Source organism: Opisthocomus hoazin, chromosome 1, assembly GCF_030867145.1.
Source record: "Opisthocomus hoazin isolate bOpiHoa1 chromosome 1, bOpiHoa1.hap1, whole genome shotgun sequence".
NCBI classification, from domain to species: Eukaryota; Metazoa; Chordata; class Aves; order Opisthocomiformes; family Opisthocomidae; genus Opisthocomus; species Opisthocomus hoazin.
Genome location: NC_134414.1, coordinates 137,322,116 through 137,342,608, shown reverse-complemented (window position 1 = coordinate 137,342,608; position 20,493 = coordinate 137,322,116). Strand labels below are relative to the sequence as shown.

The 20,493-nt window shown below is 47.8% G+C and overlaps 1 protein-coding gene across 2 annotated transcripts in view; it reads right to left on the bottom strand.

Annotated features, from left to right (window-relative positions):
• SIDT1 (SID1 transmembrane family member 1) overlaps positions 1-20,493 on the bottom strand; it is a 59,520-nt gene that overhangs the window by 23,183 nt on the left and 15,844 nt on the right. For both annotated transcript variants that reach the window (XM_075437605.1, XM_075437614.1), the window contains exons 2-10: positions 10,839-10,960; positions 9,702-9,872; positions 9,187-9,232; positions 6,251-6,352; positions 4,987-5,070; positions 4,294-4,387; positions 3,006-3,077; positions 2,527-2,620; positions 1,876-1,919 (exon numbers count right to left, since the gene is read on the bottom strand). In XM_075437605.1, the coding sequence (XP_075293720.1) occupies positions 1,876-1,919; positions 2,527-2,620; positions 3,006-3,077; positions 4,294-4,387; positions 4,987-5,070; positions 6,251-6,352; positions 9,187-9,232; positions 9,702-9,872; positions 10,839-10,960 (829 nt within the window). The remainder of the gene's footprint in view (positions 1-1,875; positions 1,920-2,526; positions 2,621-3,005; positions 3,078-4,293; positions 4,388-4,986; positions 5,071-6,250; positions 6,353-9,186; positions 9,233-9,701; positions 9,873-10,838; positions 10,961-20,493) is intronic.

Sequence of the window (20,493 nt, the reverse complement as noted above, 5' to 3'; positions counted from 1 at the left end):
GAATGGGGAGCAAGTGAGAAGGCAAGATCAAGGGCTACTTTGGAGGGAGAGAAATTCCAGTGGGTGGAAAGAGGAGCAAAAAATTGAGAGAAAGCCAGCATGTCTTGGGCGATCTGGAGGACAGGGAAGACGCCAGTTACCGTTTTCTAGGCATCAGTCAGACACACACCCTGAAGAGACACAATAAAGAAACAGCATATGGGTAGGACACGGTTCCTCCCCAGAGGGAAGGACGTGGCTGTGACATGCAGTGCCAGGCACGTGAATGTGGTATAGAGTACGAGGGAGAGGACAGGTCACGGAGAGAGGAGGTGCCTCTGGGAGGAAGCCTGTAAACTGTGAAGGAACCACACTCCTCTGCCCTTTCACAGGGATGCTGTTCAGCTATCCTCCCTGCCCAGGCACTCAGTCCTCTGCCCTCTAGGTTCCATGCTAAGCACAACATCTGCGTCCTGCAGCTTCTCTGGGAACTTCCCAAGCACCCGAATTTAACTTTTTCCTCTCAACAGGTCAGTTTGGAAAGCAGCTTCTTAGCTGCCTTCAGCACTTGCACCCTCAGCTGCAGCACCAGCAGCACTCCCAGGCTGAGACTGTGCCTCTGCCTCAGACAGCGATCCCTTGTCATCAGTCTGGAGCTATTCCAGGGCCTCAGCCAGGTCCCTTCAGCTTCCCCAAACTTCCCAACACACAGGCCCTTCCCATCTCTCCAGTGCCCTAAGACCTACTGTTGTCTCACAGCAGGATCCATCCCAAATTCTTCACATTTAGAATACTTTTAAGCACATTTTTACAGTCTCCTGCTCCCCTGGTTGTGAGCAAAGCCTTTCACACATTCCACATACAGGGATGCCTATGTGAATCTCAGTGGCTGAAGAAGCCACTCCTGAGAAGCCAAATGCCCCCAGGTCCTCAGCAGAAGTGTTAACCCAAGTAATGCCAGGTCAGAGTGAAGTTCCAAAACTGACCCTTTAAGCACAGCTCAGTTATACTAGTATGCTCATCTGGGGGTATGTAGCAGGCCAGAGAGACTGAAGCTGGGGATTAAAAAAGGCAGCACACCAAGAACCTTTCAATGCTGTCAAAACATCATGTCCTGCCTGTCGCCAGGGGAGAGGTACAAACGATGATGCCTTTATCCTCAGATCAATGCTTTGAACTACTTTGCAGGCACTAAATATTTAAAGAAAATTAAACAGCCAGCCTGTCACACTTGTCCAGAAAGCAGAAACTCCCAGTGCCACCCCCTATACACACAACAAAAATTTCCATCTTTCCCTGGTAGTCTCTTAGATGCAGCTATGTCTTTATAATGCAGAAAGCTGCCGCGTGTTGAAATGTGGGCGCAGCATGAAGTAAACTGAATCTAACACCAAAGTAAATAACACAAACACCACTACCTAGCTGTATTAGTCATTCACTCACTTGGTTGTCTGCAATTCCCAGTTAAAAAAAATTAAAATTTAAATTAAATTAAAAAATTAGAGACCCCATGCTTAAACCAGGCAGAGGAAATCTTAAGGCACAAGAGCTGACAATCTCAAAGTGCCTTGCTTAAGAATGAACAGACCTGGCAGCAGGAACATAAGCCTGTAGCCAGATCTAGCCAAGGCTTGCCCTTCCTCCACCCCTCTAAATGCCAGCTCCTCAGGGCAGGGGTCAAGGTTAGGTTCAGGGGGGCCTGCTTCAAACACCCTCTCTTGTGAGGGCAGAGACAAAGCTCTAACATCTTTCATCAGCACCAGAGACTAAGTGGCACGTGAAAAGGGAAGGCGGCTTGAAGGGACAGAAGGTATTTGAGTGACAGCCTGTCCCTTGCCTGGCCTGGGACCTGTGCTGTTCACTTAAAGCTGCCACATAACAGAAAAGAGACCTTACCATCCTCAGGACTCAGTCCTCCAGCTGAAGCCTTCCTCTGAACCCTGAAAAAGGACAGGCAGCACTCATGAGACAGCCAACAAACCCCATCACCTGCCAGCCATGGCAAGATTACCTAGGACACCAACAGGTAAACATGGTGCAAGCTCTAAAACACAAAACCCCAAAAAGAAACAAACAAAAAATACTGTTTGGACTAGGCATGGCTCAGCCGTGACTGCTTGCTGTCCACCTCTCCAATTTCCTCTCCAAGGCCCTGTTTGGGTCCCTGCCATTTATTGCAGTACACAGTCCAGCACTCTGCGAAGTATCTTGGGTCCCCAATGCTCTGGCACCCCATATCCCATACTGGCCCCACCACAATTCCTACCTGCCACCCAGTGTCCTCGTGTAAGGAAACTCAGGAATATGGGCACTTCAAAAGTCAGAGGCCAGTGTCTTAGGTTTTCATCATTGCCATGATCCCCACAGCAGAGAAAGAAAAGGTTTCTGGCTGATGGTCAATAGAAGCCCACTGAGTAGCCATGGACTTCTTTGGCTGCTCTGTTCAGATGCTTGCTACCCTACTCGCCCCAAATTCACTGCAGGGTGAGGCATCTCTGAGGATAAAGAGAAACAGAAATGCTGTTCTTGTAAAACCCCTTGACTCACCTGATGTAGTGCACAAAAGCAACCACCACCGAGCCCAGGTAAAAGGAGAGGAAACTCAGGAAGCTGAAGAACATGGCCTGGACATAAACAGACTCTGAGGACAAAGAAGGCATCAGTCAGCTCACAGAGCAGAGACAGCTCCTCTTAGAGCCAGGATTCCAGTCCTCCTCTTCCCAACACCACCTGGTGACACAACCCTTCAAAACCCATCTGCTTTCTTGAAGAGGAATCACCAGAACCCGTTGCAACGTCTCCTCCCATTTCTTCACACCCCCCCCAGTGCTAGCTGGTGTGCCTGTGAGACCACCCCGTGCCACACAGCACCTCCTGGAAGGGACCAGGGCTCCAACTGGTTTTGACTCCTTCGCTGGTGCTTTCTGCACCATCCTATCAGAGGGCTGCCAGCCCAGCCACATCTTTCTGTGTAGAAGTGCCAAGCCCCCCTGTAAAGTTGCATTGCTCTGCCCAAAAACACTGACTTTTAATAGAGGGCACAATAGTCACTTGAAGGTTCTTCGTCCGCTGCAGGTTCCAGGTACGGTTGACATTCCCTGTGAGATGCAAAGTCTACAGTAAGTGTAAAAACTATCACACATTAATGATCTCTGGCCCTGATCTTAGTTCTCTACACTTCGAAAAACACCAGGGCCTGGCTTTTCGCTATAATCTGTGTGTGGTTTTGCTCTAAACCTTTCCCAGGCTTGCCAATATACAGCCTTTTCCACGTGTTTTTTTTCACCTCTCTCTACCCACCACCTCTTTTTCAGACTAGAAAGCCTTGTTTGGGCCTTCCAGACATTGCTCAAGTTTGGATGCCTGAATTCTGAGGGCATCTTGTCTCCTACTCATCTAGTCCCCAAAGGGAAGATTCTCTCACTACAGGCACTTGGACACCATTTTTGCCTTTGGACAAAGCTCTGCTGGCAAAACACTTCTGTGCAGGATGCCACGCTAGCAACTTGTTATGTTTCAGTGACAACATCAGCAGGGCTTAGCACACCCTGCCAGTACAGCTCTGCTGACAGCTCGAGGATAAGACACCCAGAAGGTGACAATTCTTTTTTAGTGGGGAAATTAGGGTGGGGGAGGCTGTTGGGGGAGCCCAGTACATCTGTTGGTTGCAGTCTTGCTTCTCCTACAGGGAGGAAGCCATCCAGCTTTCAGGATAGGAATGTCCCCACTTCAGTTCCAGCTACCACGAGTGGTGGAGACTTTGCTTTTACCACTGCCTAGTAAGTGCACACTGTTTTCTGGTGAAGAAAGGCACTAGAACAAGTTTCCTGTAAAATTATTCCCCTAACGTTACTAATTTTTCCTGTTCCCCCAAGTCCAGGGCTGACATAGATCCCAAGATAACAGTGGGAGAAGATGGTCTCTGCAGGAACTGCCATCTGGGCCTCCATGCATGCGGAAGGATAACACAGCAGGGGAGAGGACACCAAAAAAACCAAACACCAAACCAAAACAAAAAAGCTATAAGCAGCACTGTCTCAGTGTCTCCAGTATCCCCCAAGACACCAGTGGCTCCTCCACAGAGCACATAACCCCAGCAAGCCAGGCACTGTACTAGCCAGCCACATCCTGGATTGATCAAGACTTGTAACCTACCCAACAATATCAAATTTATACTTCACTCTTCCTCACAGCTACCTGGATGAGATAGAGCTATATGACCATCCCATGACATCCCACAGGAAGGTCCTAAAGGGCTCCTACTGCTCTAGTACCAAGATGCGGCAACCCAACCTGCCTCCCAGCACAACTTACCATGGATGGAGGATGGCACAGAACCTCCACAGGCATAATCCTCTGGCTTGATGACAAACACAACAAAGAACTGTTCACCTGGGAAGTCCTTTCTCTGCACAGGAGGACAGAAGAAGACGACAGAATCCATGAGAAGTGAAGGAGCCTCCCCCTCCAACACAAAGCAGATGCAGTGCTCCAACGGGCCAGAGATCAGTTGAGCTGCTACACATTCACTAGCCTTTACAGAGACCTGCCTGTTCTGGACAGAGTTTGGCTGCCAGGGATGTTCCCCGCATCCTTGCTGACAATAAGCAGAGTTCACTAGAATGCAGTACAACAGCATCCCAGTACAAGCAAACCAATGCTAATGCACTTCTTTTAATTAGTGCAAACCATCTACCTGAGCTTTGCTCGTTATAAGGCCCTACTACCACCACTCGGTGGTAGGAGAGCCAAGGTTCAAACAGAAGACACCTGGCTGCAGCCACCTTAATCCAGAGCCTCTGCATCTAAGACATAACACACCTACCTAAGCAAATGCAACCAAGGTTTTGTAGTAAAAGGTAACATCTCTTCTACTGATATCAGCTGATCTGATAAAAATAATCACAGCCATACCAGAATCAACAAAATAAAACCAGGGATGCACAAGACAAGCCACTGAAGATAAAAAAAAACACACTGTGACAAAAAAGAAAATCAGTGTCTCACCTGCACCGTTATAGCTGCTTGCTTTGTCATAGACTGGTAAACACCATTGAACTCCACGTTATGGTCCAGGTCATACACTGGGCACTAAAACAGACACACCTAAGGGTTAAACCAGGCACAAAATCCAAACTAATTTTGTAGGGAGCCATCAGGAGAACAGACAGTGCAGAGCCACAGAAAAAAGCCCTGCTCGGGTTGACACAGGTAACAAAACAGCCAGAACCCATTCAGAAGTTAGAAAAGCTGCTCTGAATACACCAGTTGTGACCCGCACTCACTGATCTCGCCATTCTCACTAGAGTGCTGCAGTTCAGTCCGACGAGGATGCAGCTAGATCGATCACTCCACCATTCTCACAGGGCAATGCATGCACTCAGCTTCACACTGCCTGCATCACACACTTCGCAGTCTGTACTATATGCCAAGTGCCTGCCCTCATTTTACTCTTCCCCATTACTCTTAGTACCTGACTGGTTGAAAATCTCATGTTACGGTCTCTCCTTCTACCATTCAAACACAGGGATGTGGGCAGGAGTTCACATCACCCCTTTCTCTCCTCACCCCAGGTATTAAAGGCGACTGCCAGGACTTCAGAGCCAGCAGCCAAGGCATCTTGCATTTCTTGCACCTCTGTCACCATCTTGCTGCTCCCGCACTGCAGGTCCCTGCATCATTCAGGGAGGTGGGACAGGAAGAGAAATACGGGGCTATTTCCCAGCTGCAAGCTACAGCCAACCTCCACAGCAGGGTGCAGCTGCTCTCCCCTTCCTGGGAAAGCGGATGAATAAGTGTGGAGAGAGGAAACTGAATTGGAAAGGAGGAAAGACCTCACGTCTGGAAGTCAGAAATTCCCCATGCTGCCTTGAGCCAGGGTAGAGTCAAGTGAACAAGCACTGTCCCCTCCCTCAGCCACCAGCATCCCATCCAACACCACTCCATACAGAGACAGACCCATGTTACAAGGCAGCAGGGTGTTAAGCCTCACAAGAGGAACACGACAACAAATGTTGTATGGACAGGCTGGAGAGGAACAGCTTGCTCACTTATTTGCAACAAAAAACTCTGTATGAGCTGCTTGAACTCAGCATCTGTCTTTGCCTTCTTCTTGCAGGACTTTCATTCCTCTTTCAGGGTCCCCTTCACCATCACAACACCAGGGTGAAGCCCCTCCTAGGGCTTTTCTCTCTGTTGGGGCACAGAGCCCCTCACAGGAGGGCGCACAGCTCCAGCAGGCAGCTCCTTACCCTTCTTTGCTCAGACTTACCACGATATCCTGGACGGAGACAACCGAGCACGGATAGACTGCATCAGACACCACTTTAATAGTGACTGAATCGACATCCTGAGGAAACTTGTACAGAAAATACTGAGGAGAAATCAGAGTACCAAGAGTTACGGTCCAGAAATCATACCTGCCAGCAGCTTCAGAGCCTCCCTAAGGTACCTGCACAGACCAAGCTGGGCTTTGGGGTGGGTCTGGAAGGCTTTCACAAAAATTCAGATTTCAGATATTAGGACCTTACACTACGGAAAAGCAGACTAAGTATGTCCAGACAACCCTCCCCCTTGCAGAGCATGCTGTTAGACAGACATCTTCAACATACAAGCTCCAGCTTCTGCTCCCCTTAAGCTTATTTCTACCGAATCAAGCTAAGGCGACTTCATTTTGTGGCCTACTCCATCTTATGTTTCTATAAGCAATTTCCAGATGTTTCCAAACTCCTGGCTGTACTTTATTACATGGAACATATGATGGAGTTTCTCATACAGGTTGCCTCAAAGACAGACTGTGGAAAGTATGAGGTCAAATGGTTGAATTCTGAAGAGTTTCATAAATAAAAGCCTGATATTAGTTGTAGGATTTTGGGGGGGTTGTTTTGTTTGGTTTTGAGGGCAAGGGGCAATGAGGGTTTCTCTTCTCAATTCATCTTTGAAAATAATTCAGCTATAGGTCTGAAAAAAATTGGGAGAGGCTAACATCTGCTAATATTCCTACTTTTCCTCTGGAGGCAAGGAATGGCGTTTCTTGTGCTTCCACGCTTTGAGCAGGCCCACAGGACAGTCTGTGGTGGCAGGAGACGCCCTTCCCTGTTCTAGCAAGGGCCTTTTCAGATTTGGGCAAAAGATGTCCCGGGCAACATCATTATTTGCATATTTTCCCAGTAAAAGAATGATGTACTACATCAGCCAGCTGCTGGACAAGAAGGGTTTCCATGCCCGCCCCAGCAGGCAGGCCTGTTGCAAGGGCTCCCATCACCCTGCCTGAAGACCCTGAGAGCTCAGGCTCAATCACACCTACCGCGGGGGGCTGAGGGGCACCTCACCCTCCTCAAGGGGGTGCAAGGCTGAGGACTGCCACCAACCACCTTCCTCATGCTCACCTGGCAGCCACTGGGGCAGGAACAGGCCACAGGGAGAGAAGCCACTGCAACTCCTGCCCCAGAACCATAACCCGACCCATTCCCAATGGGTGAGCTCCCTTTATATCACATACACCCTAGTGCTGAGCCAGGGCCAGGTGTTCCCTGTCCACCATCCCCCCCACACACCCTTCCGAGGAAGCAGGACCACCAGCTGGAAGGGCAGGGGTAAGCAAGGAATCACCCAGACTTTTTCCAAGTTTGCCCATTTCTACTAAAGCATTTATTGCCACCTCGCTCCAAGCAAGGTCCCTTCACTGCTAAGGGAGCTCCAAAAAGTCCTTGCAAACTGAAAACTCACTGAGCCGGTTACCTCGGCGGAGCGTGTTTTATCTCCGCCAAGTAAGGACACCGGCGGTCTGAGCTCCTTGGTGTCTCAGGTGCACTACCCTTGGAAAGGTCTATGTCCTTCAGTAAGTCACCCATGAGAACCTAATTTTCTTTTTAGGCCACACTTAGAGTACAGAATCAACATAAGGGGCATTGAGACCTACAGTTCTCTCCTGCACAGACTGTGAGTGGTACAAAGACATCCAGGCAGCACTCCTGACCTATATGAGCATGTCCTTCTGCCCTCAGGCATCAGCTGGGTTCTGGACAACAGCTCCTCCCTTGGTTGTTACACTTGCATTTTTCCAGTCTTAGGGCTATTCCACTACTCATCTAGATTTTTGAATTGCCTTTTTTTTTTCTTCCCCCTCCAGACTATTTAATACTTTCATTTACAAAAACCTCAGCATTATACCATTTAAGAAGCATTCACCTTCTACTCTCTACATCTGGCCTATAATTAAAAGTCACCAATCTCATTAATTGTGACAAACAACAGACCAAAGTCACAAAGTTAATTCCAGGCCAGATCCTAAATACTCTACATTCAAATTAGAAGATTAATGTGGGTTTATAAAAAGCCACCACCATTCCCCATGCTTTTGTAGTATAAAATAGTGTGTGCATCTGCAAACCAGCTTAAGACATTTGACAACAAAAAAGACAGCTGCAATCCGTGGTAATAAGAAACCTAAAATTAAGTGGTGTTACTAACAGTGATAGCAACTACAAAAATGGAGTACCAGACAGCCTGGATAAATTACATCCTCTCCCAGCTCTATGAGCTCCTGTATCACTGTAGTTACTGCCAACAGCATTTTCATTCAAGAGAGGAGTTGTAGTATCTGCAGGGCTCTAAACAAGGTTGCTCAGCTGGATGTGCTGTACATATGTGCTCTCTTCTGAAATAACAGCCAGGCTTATAAAGCATTTTATTTATCACCTCACAACTCGACTTGCTGCCGTAAGCAAGGAATAGCAGTGTGGTCTGTTGTACCTTTGAAACTTTTTTATTTATGTATGTATTCTTCCCCAGTAAAGACTGCATCTTGGCTAGTCACGCTAGGACAACTGAACCAGCACTGGCTGGAACAAGACCATCTGGAGCACACCATCTCCCTTCCCGTGAGGCACAGCAGTCCAATGGCCTCTGGACTTCCGTACCTTTCTGAAATTTCCTGAACTGCAGATACCATTCATTTCCTCTGGCCATGGATTTTGCTTCACCTAATTGCTTTGCAAGAGGACCCAAATGTGCCCCTAGAGGGGCTGAGGCACTGCTACCTCTTCACTATATCCACAGAAAATTCAACAGCAAGGAAGTTTCCCTGCATCCAAAGAGGGAAATGACCTAGTCCTATAAGGCTTTTTCCGTCTTTAACAAAGGACAACATCAACCATTTGGATGCGGTAAGACATACAAACAATGCTACACAGGACTCCTCCTTACCTGGGGCTGAGAAGGGCTGGCAGTGAAGTTAAAGGCTTTGTTGGTCCTAGAAGAGAAATGCCAGATATTGAAGTCTGAAACTTTCAGAGTTGGAATATACACAGAGTACCTTCAGATTAAGCAAAAGAAAATGGGTAATGGTTTTCAACTAAAATAGGGTAGATTTAGACTAGATATAAAAAAGAAAGTTTTTTACCATGAGGGTGGTGAAACACTGGCACAGGTTGCCCAGAGAGGTGGTAGATGCCCCATCCCTGGAAACATTCAAGGTCAGGTTGGATGGGGCTCTGAGCAACCTGATCTAGTTGAAGATGTCCCTGCTCACTGCAGGGCGGGGGCTGGACTAGATGACCTTTAAAGGTCCCTTTCAATCTAAACTATTGTATGATTCTATGAAAAAAATAATGTTTTTTTTCCTGGGAAGGAAAAAGAAGGGAAGAGTAGGCAGATGGACCAAATCCCTGTATAGCAGATACATGAAGAAATTACATTTGTATTCTCACATCCCAGCTTACTCGAGTTGGAAGTTCTTGAGCCTGGTGACTAGCAGCTCATACGCAATATTAAATGGTGCCATGGAAGAGACATCCACAAATATAATCTGGTCAGATGGTCCTGTCTCAGGTGTTGGCTCGGAGGGACAGAGGGTTCGACTCACTTCTTGGTAATTGTAGGTCCGCTGATAGCTACAACAGCCAGGGGAAGGTGGGAAGGAAAGTCAGATGGAAGAGAGAGACAGCAGTTAAAAAGTTGTTCTGCAGTTCCAAGAATGACATAATTTTTCCCCTGCTTGCATAACTGAAATACTAATCTGAAAGGCGAAGACCATTCAGTTTTTTATTCAGAGCTCAAACTCCACCTCTGTTGCCTCTTGTGGTCTGCACAAGGGACTGGCCATCCCCAGCATTTTGCTTCCCTCCAGGCTGTCTGTGTCACCTGCACATCTAGCACATCTGCCATTTGCTGGAGACAGAGAGTCTGCTGTAATCATCCCCTGCATCAGGCAAGACACTGCAGGACACCTGCTGCCTGGCACCAGCATTTCAGTCACAGGATGAAGCTTCACATCTCAGATGAGCTTAAGTGTCTGCAAAGTCTCAGTACTTGCAGCCTAACTAGCTGAGATTGCTGAAGCTACACAGCAGCATCACTTTCACAAACACCCCCAGAACAACCACCACCCCCAGAACAGACTCAACTTAGGTGTACCTGGGGTGAGAAACAGAGGAGAGCCCTTACTCCCCAAAAGCTCTGTAACCCAGCAGTTAAGGTGCTCTTTCGAGAGCTTGTTCAAACCCTGCTGCAAACCAGAGCCCAAAAACTACTTGCACGCATCGTAAGCAACTGTGGAAACAACAAGAATGCCATTTGGTAGATTCCCCGACTCGTGACACAGGCAGATCCCCAGCAGACAAGCCTCCTGGTACTCTGCGAACATATTTGAGAAACTAAGAGACAAGAGCAGGCTGCCATGTAAGAGGTTACCTACCAAATCCTGGTCTTCCTACGTTCAGCTGACAGTGAGCAAGCATGCTTTGCAACCAAGCCCTGCAGTCTACATAAGATTTAGCACCAAAGTAAGCTAAATACACAGAAATGCTGAATACAGCTGGCAGACCAGCGTCTTGCAAGGAATAGACTCCGGTACTTACAGGCCTCGAAAAATTAGCGGGACCTGCCACGACAGCACTCCCTTCTGTTGGCGAACTACAAACAGGACAGGATATTGGAGGTTCTCAGAGCTGCTGTTCACATACACCCGCACTGCATCTACCTACGGGAAGACAAAGGAGAGTACAGATAGGTGTTAGGTGCAGGCAAAGAACAAGACAGCTCCAAATCTAGGTGAGAGAAGACTGTTCCCTTTCCTCAGTCGGACATAGATGCTGGCAATACCCACCGGGAGATCAGCAGTCTTCGTCACTGGTCTGGTTATTCAAGTCCAGAGGTCATTCAGATGTGCCTCCTTGCTGCTGCTCTAATGCAGAAGCACAGCCCCGTCCCCAGCCCTGAGGTGACTGTCAGACAACACACAGTGGGCAAATGCAGCAGATGTAAGACGAAGAGAGGTCAGTAGCTTCCACTTACTCAGTTGGGAGCAACCTGAATAACTTCTGTTACAAAATTGAGAACACCCTCCCCACAAAACATACACCCAAGACTACAACTGAGAATTTTCTTGCTTGGACCCCTATGCACCCATCTCAATCAACATCACTGGGAAAGTCACAAAGCTGACTGAAGGCAACTTTAATAGCTGGGGATGAAAAGACAGGTTAGCAGCTAGCACCTGGCTCTGCTGTAAACAACACTGAGATGGCCATAACCCATACACACCCCACCTAAGAAAACAGGAATACACTGCCGACTGCCCTGAACCTGCTGAGGAAGGTTGCTTTGGTTTGTGAGCAAGGGTTTTAATGCAGCCCACTGCACCATCAACAGAAATTTCTCCTTATATTATCTGGCCACCATATGGTTGTAGAGGTAGGACAGCTGTGGGGTAGAAGGCTCTCAGTTTACTATTTGCTTTGAGAAGCAAGCAAGCAGTCTGTCTGCACCAAATGGAAGTGACACCATTTCCATTTGAAAAGAACATCTCTTCAGCTCGCTCTCCAGAGCTGAACACATTGCTTAAGAAAAGAGGGTATGAGAATGCACAACTCATCAGAAGAGACAGTACACCTCAATTAGAGGCCTTTAATTGATGAAAGCATGTTAGGTAGATAAGACATACACATTTTAAGCCCACCACATCTTGAAAAATTAGAATGGACTCTCACTAGATCAGTGAAAGACTTTTCGTAGATATGTCAACTTTATACTCTCCAGAAGAGGTAGCAGCTTACGCTTACATTGAGGACACCAGGTTCAGAAAAAGGGCTTGCATCTGCAATCACAAGTCTAAAAGAAAGTTTCCCATTTATTCTTGCTGAGTGATTCTAGGCTTACAGGGGAGCTTAGTTTACTGGAACAAAGCACCTTCTTGAAAGCCATACTCATTATCAACTTTCCTGCCATCATCACCGTAATACAGAGGCTACGGCCACCAATTCCTAAAAAAGAAAGTCTTCAACAAAAAAATCATAATTTAATGAAAAACCCTCTGAGATAGAGGGGCAAACACTAGAATCTTTGCACTGGCTTCTGGTTTCTAAACCCTTGCAATACTCTTCTGGCATGCCTTCCAGCTTTTCCTTCTGACGACAAAAACTCCATGTGCAATTTTCTTTCTAAGTAAATTTCACAGTACAGTGCTAAAACCAAGTCAAGAAAACAGCATCACAAAGAGACTCACAGGTAACACCTGAAGGGTATCAAGACAGTAGGCTACCACCACCACCAGACAGCCCTGGAAGATTACTCTGCAGCATCCTTGGTCTCTGTGGCCACCGTGCTCAGCTTGGGAAGCCGAGCCAGCACACGTTGGTATAACTGGGAAATACAAGGACTAAGCTGAACAAGCTGCTGCTGGTTTGTAGGTGTTCACTGTATTTACTGTGACAAGGAACGTGGACCCAAATGAAGCAACATTGGAACTGAACAAGAAAACAAGTCTAAGGAGCATGAGGACACAATGGTCAAGCCAGAGTCCTGCAAGCACACGGAGCCATCCTCCATCCACGGGGAAGCCAACTATCATTGCAGAAAAGACACATTCTAGTTGCCTGTTCAGCAGGTTTTTGCCCATGAAACAGTTAAAGCATGCCCACCTCCACAGGTGAAGTGATATATATCACATCTGGTTGGACACCGGCCTGGGAACCCTCCAGGACTCGGTGCATCAGCAGACTGCAATGAGGAGCTCACATCAGACTCACAGCAAATGGTACTACTGGGTTATGCATCCTCAACTACTCATAAATGCAAGCTGGATGTTGGGAAATTGTCTTCTGTGCTGACTTCACGAATAAAGAAACTACATGGGTTATGCATATGTTGTTGCAGATAATCTGGTTTACTTTAAATGAGTACAGTTCACTTGTATTCATTGATAGTTGCATCTCTAATTCCTCCAAATTCTCAATTTAAGAAGTGCAATGGGTATTTGAAATATATGCTACCGCTGAGTGGTTTAAAAAAAAAAAAAAAAAAAAAGTACTACTTCTATAATTTGCCCAGGCTTTGGATACGGAAATGAAAGTTGTATACAAGTGAGAATGCTGCTTCTTCCCACCTTGCATCTTCCCTTTCAGCAAACTAAGTATTTTAAATATTGATTCTAAGAGGAAAAACACAAACAGAAATTCACAGGCTATTTAGAAAAAGTCAGCCGAAAAAACGTGCTCCGAGGTATCGTACAACACACATGAGCACGCTGTATCTTTCTGTCATAAAAGAAGTACAGCTTTTGATATCTATTAAGACACAGCAAGAATAATTATGTGATTTAATCTTAAGTGCCCTGGAAATCCCAGCTTTTCCCACTATTGCATTGCAATGCATATGCAGCAAGTCATTTATCTCTAGTGGCGCAAAGTATTTTCCAGCTTTACTATTTTTTCATGCTGTCTGGCTTACACAGGTTAGAATACACTATAGAATGCAAGCAGTGTGTATTATTTGAGAAGCCATGGCCACGTCATCAAATACTGTTTCATAAGCATGCAAGCACAACACTGCCAAAAGAAGGCTGAAGAACTATTTTTAATACCAGTAATTACTGGTATTAAAATACTATGGCATTGACTAGACTAGACTATGGTACCTTGACTAGACATTTTATGTGATCTTAACTGTCTGTTGGACCAATTTGTGGAATTCCTAGGCTTTAATATGAAGAGAAGGGAATAACATGCCAAGACCACATCCCTGAACACTTCTACATATGAGGTAAGGAAGTGTTGTCTTAATCTTCACTGGAAAAAGCAGAGGTCTCCAAGTGCTTTCCAAAAGGGAAGGATTTTCTCCCCCAATGAAGTTTGCAAGGTATTGAAGTCTGCCATTTCATCCTTACCACTAAGGGAGCTTTGCAAGACCCTTGCCTGCCTTGTGGAGCCCTGCATCAGATGCGGGGAACATGTCCTGCTTCACAACTGAGCAAAGCATCTCATGGGCAGACAAGAATGACCACTGCCTATCCCGTTCACACAGCCTATACCCAAACAGAAAGATGAGAAAACAGCCCTCAGCTCCTTTGGGAGTACAGAGCAGTAGGGGCTGGAGCCTTACGGAGATGTAATCCCAAGCACGCCTTTGGGTGAATGCAATCACCCAGCCACCAAGGCTGTTTGTGGGAACAGCAGCTGGGAGCTTGTGGCTGGAATTAGGCTGGCTTACAGATGTACCCATGCTGCAAGTGCTGCAGTACTATTAACTTGACTTCCCTCCCCACTAAACCAGACTGGAGAAGGGGAGCAGAGGGCAAGACTTCGTAACTGTGCTGTGCCCACATCCCAGTCTTGATTCCTACATCATGTCCTGCCGACGCAGCCCAGAACCTGGGAAGAGCAAGGGACTGCATGGGGTAGCTCACTGCCAGATGGGGCAGGCCCACAAATGCCAAGAGGATAGGCAAGTCTTGGAGCCTGTTTTCCTTGGGAACCTCTATTAGGAATCCAATTTGAAATGGGAATTCCTGCCCTTGCAGGAGACAATAACTCGCAATGCCCAGCAGGACATCAGCATCCCATCCTCACCCTTTGTAACCCCACCACATCTTACATGTCACACCAGGTGAGCTGATGGCTTCCCTTCAGGCTGCTGTAGCTCAACCATCACTCACTGTAATAAGGCTCTAAAGAGGCAACTGCTGTAGTCTAGGAATACAGGTAATATATACTCCTAGAGGTCAAGGCATACAGACAGCAATGCTACAAACAGTGTTATGACTACTTAGAAGCAGAAAGTACCAAGGTCAGGATCACTACATCTTTTTTCCAAAAAGTCACTCAAACTAAAACATTCTCTCCCCCCCCCTACGCTTTTTAAAGTGACTTGAATGAGGATAACTAACCTGCTGTACTGAAGAGGGGAGAAGATATCCAACAAGTTTAAAAAAAAAAAAAAAAAAAAGGGTTGTGTTTTTTTTTTTTAAAGGGTCACTTAAGCTGTGTCATCACCTTCTAAAACAGCACTAGAAGATGCTTCAGGAAAATTAAAGCTGCAGATATTACGTGGGACAAATAATGTGAGTCACCAGGACAGCCTTAGCACATGGTAGCCTAGGAGACCCCACACCTCTCAAAGTTCACACATGCATCTATGGTTTATCTCAGCTTGCTAGAGAGCCCCAGAGAGCTGGCGATGAACAGAGGGAAAGCAGGACCAAGACACATCTTGATTGCATGCAAAGAACTGGAGTCACCCTGGAAGGGAGGCAGTAAATGATACTTTCAACTCCAGCGCTGCTTGAATTCCTACCCATCCAATTTGATAAGCTCTCAAGGTTTCTGTGATCATCTGGCATGTCACGTTTATTTCAACCAATCCAGTAAGTGATAGTGATGACAAGCGAGATCTTCAGAGCGCCAAGTATTGATTCATCTCCATGAGAACAAATCCTCCGCCCCTAGTTTACAGGCCTGTTACATTTCCTAGGTCCACCTGACACCCTCTGTTCATTCACTTCTTGGGACCTCTGCGCTTTTCCCATGGATGATGTTTTTCTAAGGAGCGTGTAAAGGCTGAAATCCTTTCAAATCTTTGCTGACAAAGGAATCGGCCATTAGATAATGGAAGATTCATTTCTGCGTCCTCAGCACTGGAACAGGCTGCCCAGGGATGTTGTGGAGTCTTCTTCTCTGGAGATATTCAAGACCTGCCTGGACAAGGTCCTGTGCAGCCTGCTGTAGGTGACCCTGCTTCGGCAGGAGGGTTGGACTAGATGACCCACAGAGGTCCCTTCCAACCCCTACTATTCAAAAAAAAAAAAGATGTGGCTGCTTCCGCCATTGCCGCCTTCTAAACCTTCCAGGACTCTTTCTGAAGGCCGTCTGCTTCAAGCTGGTGAAATTTATACCATGTTGAATCTCATTTTATGCAGCAATGTGGAAGAACTCACACGGGACCAGCAGGATAGAAAAAAGCACTCGGGCAGAAAAGAGACAAGCTACAACTGTAAGTTGTCAGTGTTGTCACTGCTGAACAGCCTTCAGCATCTGAATTTGTCTGACCGCATTTCCTACAGAATCAAGGTCTTACTTTCACTGCACTATGTATTTCTTCACCTCCCATTCTGGAAAGCCCAGAAATAGGCTTGTTTTCAGAGTCACAAATTTGTTGTGGTTGGAAGCGACCTCTTGAGATCACCTAGTCCAAGCTCCCTGATCAAGCAGGGTCAGCTGGAGCTGGCTGCTCAGGGCTCAGTCACAGTTTCCGGACTTCTCCACAGATGGCGACTCCAGAACCTCTAAGGTAACCCATTCCAGTCTTTGACTGCCCTCACAATTAAAAAAAAAAAAAAAAAAAAAAAAGTGTATTTTCCTCTGTTCAGATGGAATTTCCTGTGTTTCAGTTTGTGCCCGTTGCCTCTTGCCCTGCCACTGGGCATCACCAAGAACCACCTGGCTGCCTCATCCTCATTCCCTCCCATCAGGTATTTATACACACCAATGAGATCCCTCTAAGCCTTGTCTGCTCCAAGCTCAACAGTCCCAGCTCTCTCAGCCTCTTCTCATATGAAATGTCCTCCAGCCCATTAATCATCTTTATGGCCCTGCACTGGGCTCGCTCCAGCAAGCCCATACATTTCTGGTACTGGGGTGACCAGAACTGGGCACAGCACTCCAGGTGTGAAGGCTTTGCAGCTCTAACTGCTCAAGCCCACTCTGTAGAGCCCAACTCTCCCTTCTTTTACAAGACAAAGCCACCTGTGTAAAAGCTTCCTGGACAAGCCCAACAGTTAAACTTCTCATACAGTGACTCAGCGCTCCATTCGCACACATTTTTACCCTGACACCCTCCTGCTAGCCTTGATGTCCATTGTCCAAAAGATTTAACGTTTTCATTTCCTTTGAAAGGAAAGCTAATTAAGACCATTGCTGCAGGTAAAATAACGCAGCTGAAAAATTTTGCAAGCTGGACCCAGTCAAGGCCCTACTGAGCACAGGCCTCCTGCTGCTCCTCGCCCAGGGCGGCTGGAATGTCCCCGAGCAAGAGCTAACCGCCCTTACGTGCACAGGGTTTCAAATTGTCTCCTCTTTGCTGTCCACACTGATACTTGCTTCTCTCTCCTTAGCCTACAGGTGAAAGCAGTCAGCATATCTTTTTCGAGATCTCAAGGCTCTTCCAGATTAGATGCTTTACTAGTCTAAAAGCAGCCAAGTTTCCTTTAAGGAAGGAGGGGGGGAGGGGAAAAAAAAAACCAACAAACCTGCCTATGAATCCAGGGCTATAGATGTTTACTTATCTAAACAATAAGCAATGCCAAGATTAATTCATTCTGTTAAGGACTGATCATCTATTTTCAGGCAGCCCTGCTGTTGTGGCAACTGCCACTCCAGATGCCTGCAGAGCCTGCTCAGGTAACCAACGACTTATGCAAGTTTTAGCTTCCCCCATATAGTTAATGTACAACTACTGAAAGGCCTCTTAATTTTGCAACAACACGCTACATGCCCACAGCAGTAACTATCTCCATTTTACAGATGCTGAGACTCAAGCGTGCAAAAAAAGAGGCAGATGGCCGCAAGCGGCGTCACTGGGGACAAACAGTGACTGAGACATTCAAAGCCTGAGCTCTGCTCCCTGTACAGTTTCTAATGCATGACCCTCAGGAACACCAGGGTGAGACAGACAGTGTTATCAAGCCTGCAGCTCACAGCAAGCAGCTCTGTCACCCTCCTGCTACAGTACTGAATGGTCAAGAAGCTGCCTCACTTGCAGTACTTGGGGGGCATTCTCCTCCCCTCACCCCCCCCAAGTCACATCCCTCTGTCTTTCCAACAGTTGCCCAACAACGCTTCTGCTCCCCAGACGGCAAATCTGTAGTCTCTTCTGGGCAGCATCCAAGCATCCCGCTCTCCTCCTCTTTGATGTTCTGCTCATATCTCACCTGAAGACCCTACCCTGTTTTTCAAACCCTGCTGGTCCTCAAAACTTCAGTCTTTGCAAACTGACCTTAGAGCAAGTTTGTTCATGCAATTACATGAATGGGTGTGTACTACAGGCCACCTGACCAGCAGGAGGAGGTTGATGAGGCCTTCTACAAGCAGCTGCAAGCAGCCTCACAGTCACAGGCCCTGGTTCTCATGGGGGACTTCAACCACCCTGACATTAGCTGGGAAGACCATACAGCTAGGCAGGCACAATCCAGGAGGTTCCTACAGAGCATCGATGGTAACTTTCTGATGCAAGCGGTGGAGGAACCAACAAGGAAAGGCGCTCTGCTGGACCTTGTGTTAACAAACAAGGAGGGACTGGTGGAAGATGTGAAGGTCAGAGGTAGACTCGGCTGCAGTGACCATAAAATGGTCGAGTTCAGGATCCTGCGTGGAGGAAGCAGGGCGATAAGCAGGATCAAAACCTTGGACCTCAGGAGGGCTGACTTTGCCCTCTTCAAGGAGCTACTGGGAGGAATCCCGTGGGCCAGGGCTCTCAAAGGCAGGGGGGTCCATGAGTGCTGGTCGCTCTTTAAACGACACTTCTTCCATGCACAGGAGCAATGCATCCCCCTGAGAAAGAAATTTAGCAAAGGAGGCAGGAGACCTGCATGGTTAAACAAGGAGCTTCTAGCAGAGATCAGGTGGAAGAGAAAGGTCCATGGAATGTGGAAAGAGGGGCAGGCCACTTGGGAAGAGTACAGGAACGTGGTGAGAGCATGCAGGGATGCGACGAGGAAGGCCAAGGCCCACCTGGAACTAAAGCTGGCAAGGGATGTCAAAAACAACAAGAAGGGCTTCTTCAACTACGTCAGCAGCAAAAGGAAAGCTAGGGACAATGTGGGGCCTCTGCTGAATGAGGCGGGGAGGCGGGTGTCCTGGTGACGGAGGATGCGGAGAAGGCAGAGCTACTGAATGCCTTCTTTGCTTCAGTCTTCAGTGCTAAGACTGGCCCTCAGGAATCCCAGGCCCCGGACGTAAGAGAAGAAGCCTACAGAGAGGACGACTTTCCCTTGGTCGAGGAGGACTGTGTGAGGGATCGCTTAAGCGATCTGGACGTCCACAAATCCATGGGCCCCGATGGAATGCACCCACGAGTGCTGAGAGAGCTGGCGGATGTCATTGCTGAGCCACTCTCCATCATCTTTGAGAGGTCCTGGAGGACAGGAGAGGTGCCCGAGGACTGGAGAAAGGCCAATGTCACTCCAATCTTCAAAAAGGGCAAGAAGGAGGACCCAGGGAACTACAGGCCGGTCAGCCTCACCTCCATCCCGGGAAAGGTGATGGAGCAGCTTATCCTGGAGGCCATCATGAAGCAAGTGGAAGAAAAGAAGGTTATCAGGAGTAGTCAGCATGGATTCACCAAGGGGAAATCATGCCTGACCAATCTGATAGCTTTCTACGATGACTTGACTGGCTGGGTAGATGAAGGGAGAGCCGTGGATGTTGTCTACCTTGACTTCAGCAAGGCTTTCGACACAGTCTCCCATGATATCCTCCTAGGGAAGCTCAGGAAGTGTGGGCTGGATGAGTGGTCGGTGAAGTGGATTGAGAAAGTGGCTGAATGGCAGAACTCAGAGGGTTGTCGTCAGCGGCGCTGAGTCTAGTTGGAGGCTGGTAACTAGTGGTGTCCCTCAGGGGTCAGTACTGGGCCCAGCCTTGTTTAACTTCTTCATCAACGACCTGGATGAAGAGTTAGAATGTACCCTCAGCAAGTTTGCTGATGACACCAAACTGGGAGGTGCGGTAGATACACCAGAAGGCTGGTGCTGCCATTCAGCGTGACCTGGACAGGCTGGAAAGTTGGGCAGAGAGGAACCTGATGAGGTTCAACAAAGCCAAATGCAGGGTCCTGCACCTGGGGAGGAACAACCCCATGCATCAGTACAGGCTTGGGATGGACCTGCTGGAGAGCAGCTCTGCGGAGAGGGACCTGGGTGTCCTGGTGGACGACAGGTTAACCATGAGCCAGCAGTGTGCCTTGGCTGCCAAGAAAGCCAATGGGATCCTGGGGTGCATCAAGAAGAGTGTGGCCAGCAGGATGAGGGAGATTCTCCTTCCCCTCTACACTGCCCTGGTGAGGCCTCATCTGGAGTACTGTGTCCAGTTCTGGGCTCCCCAGTTCAAGAAAGATGAGGAGCTACTGGAGAGAGTCCAGCGGAGGGCTACAGGGATGGTGAGGGGACTGGAACATCTCCCCTATGAGGAGAGGCTGAGGGAGCTGGGCTTCTTTAGCCTGAAGAAGAGAAGGCTGCGAGGGGACCTA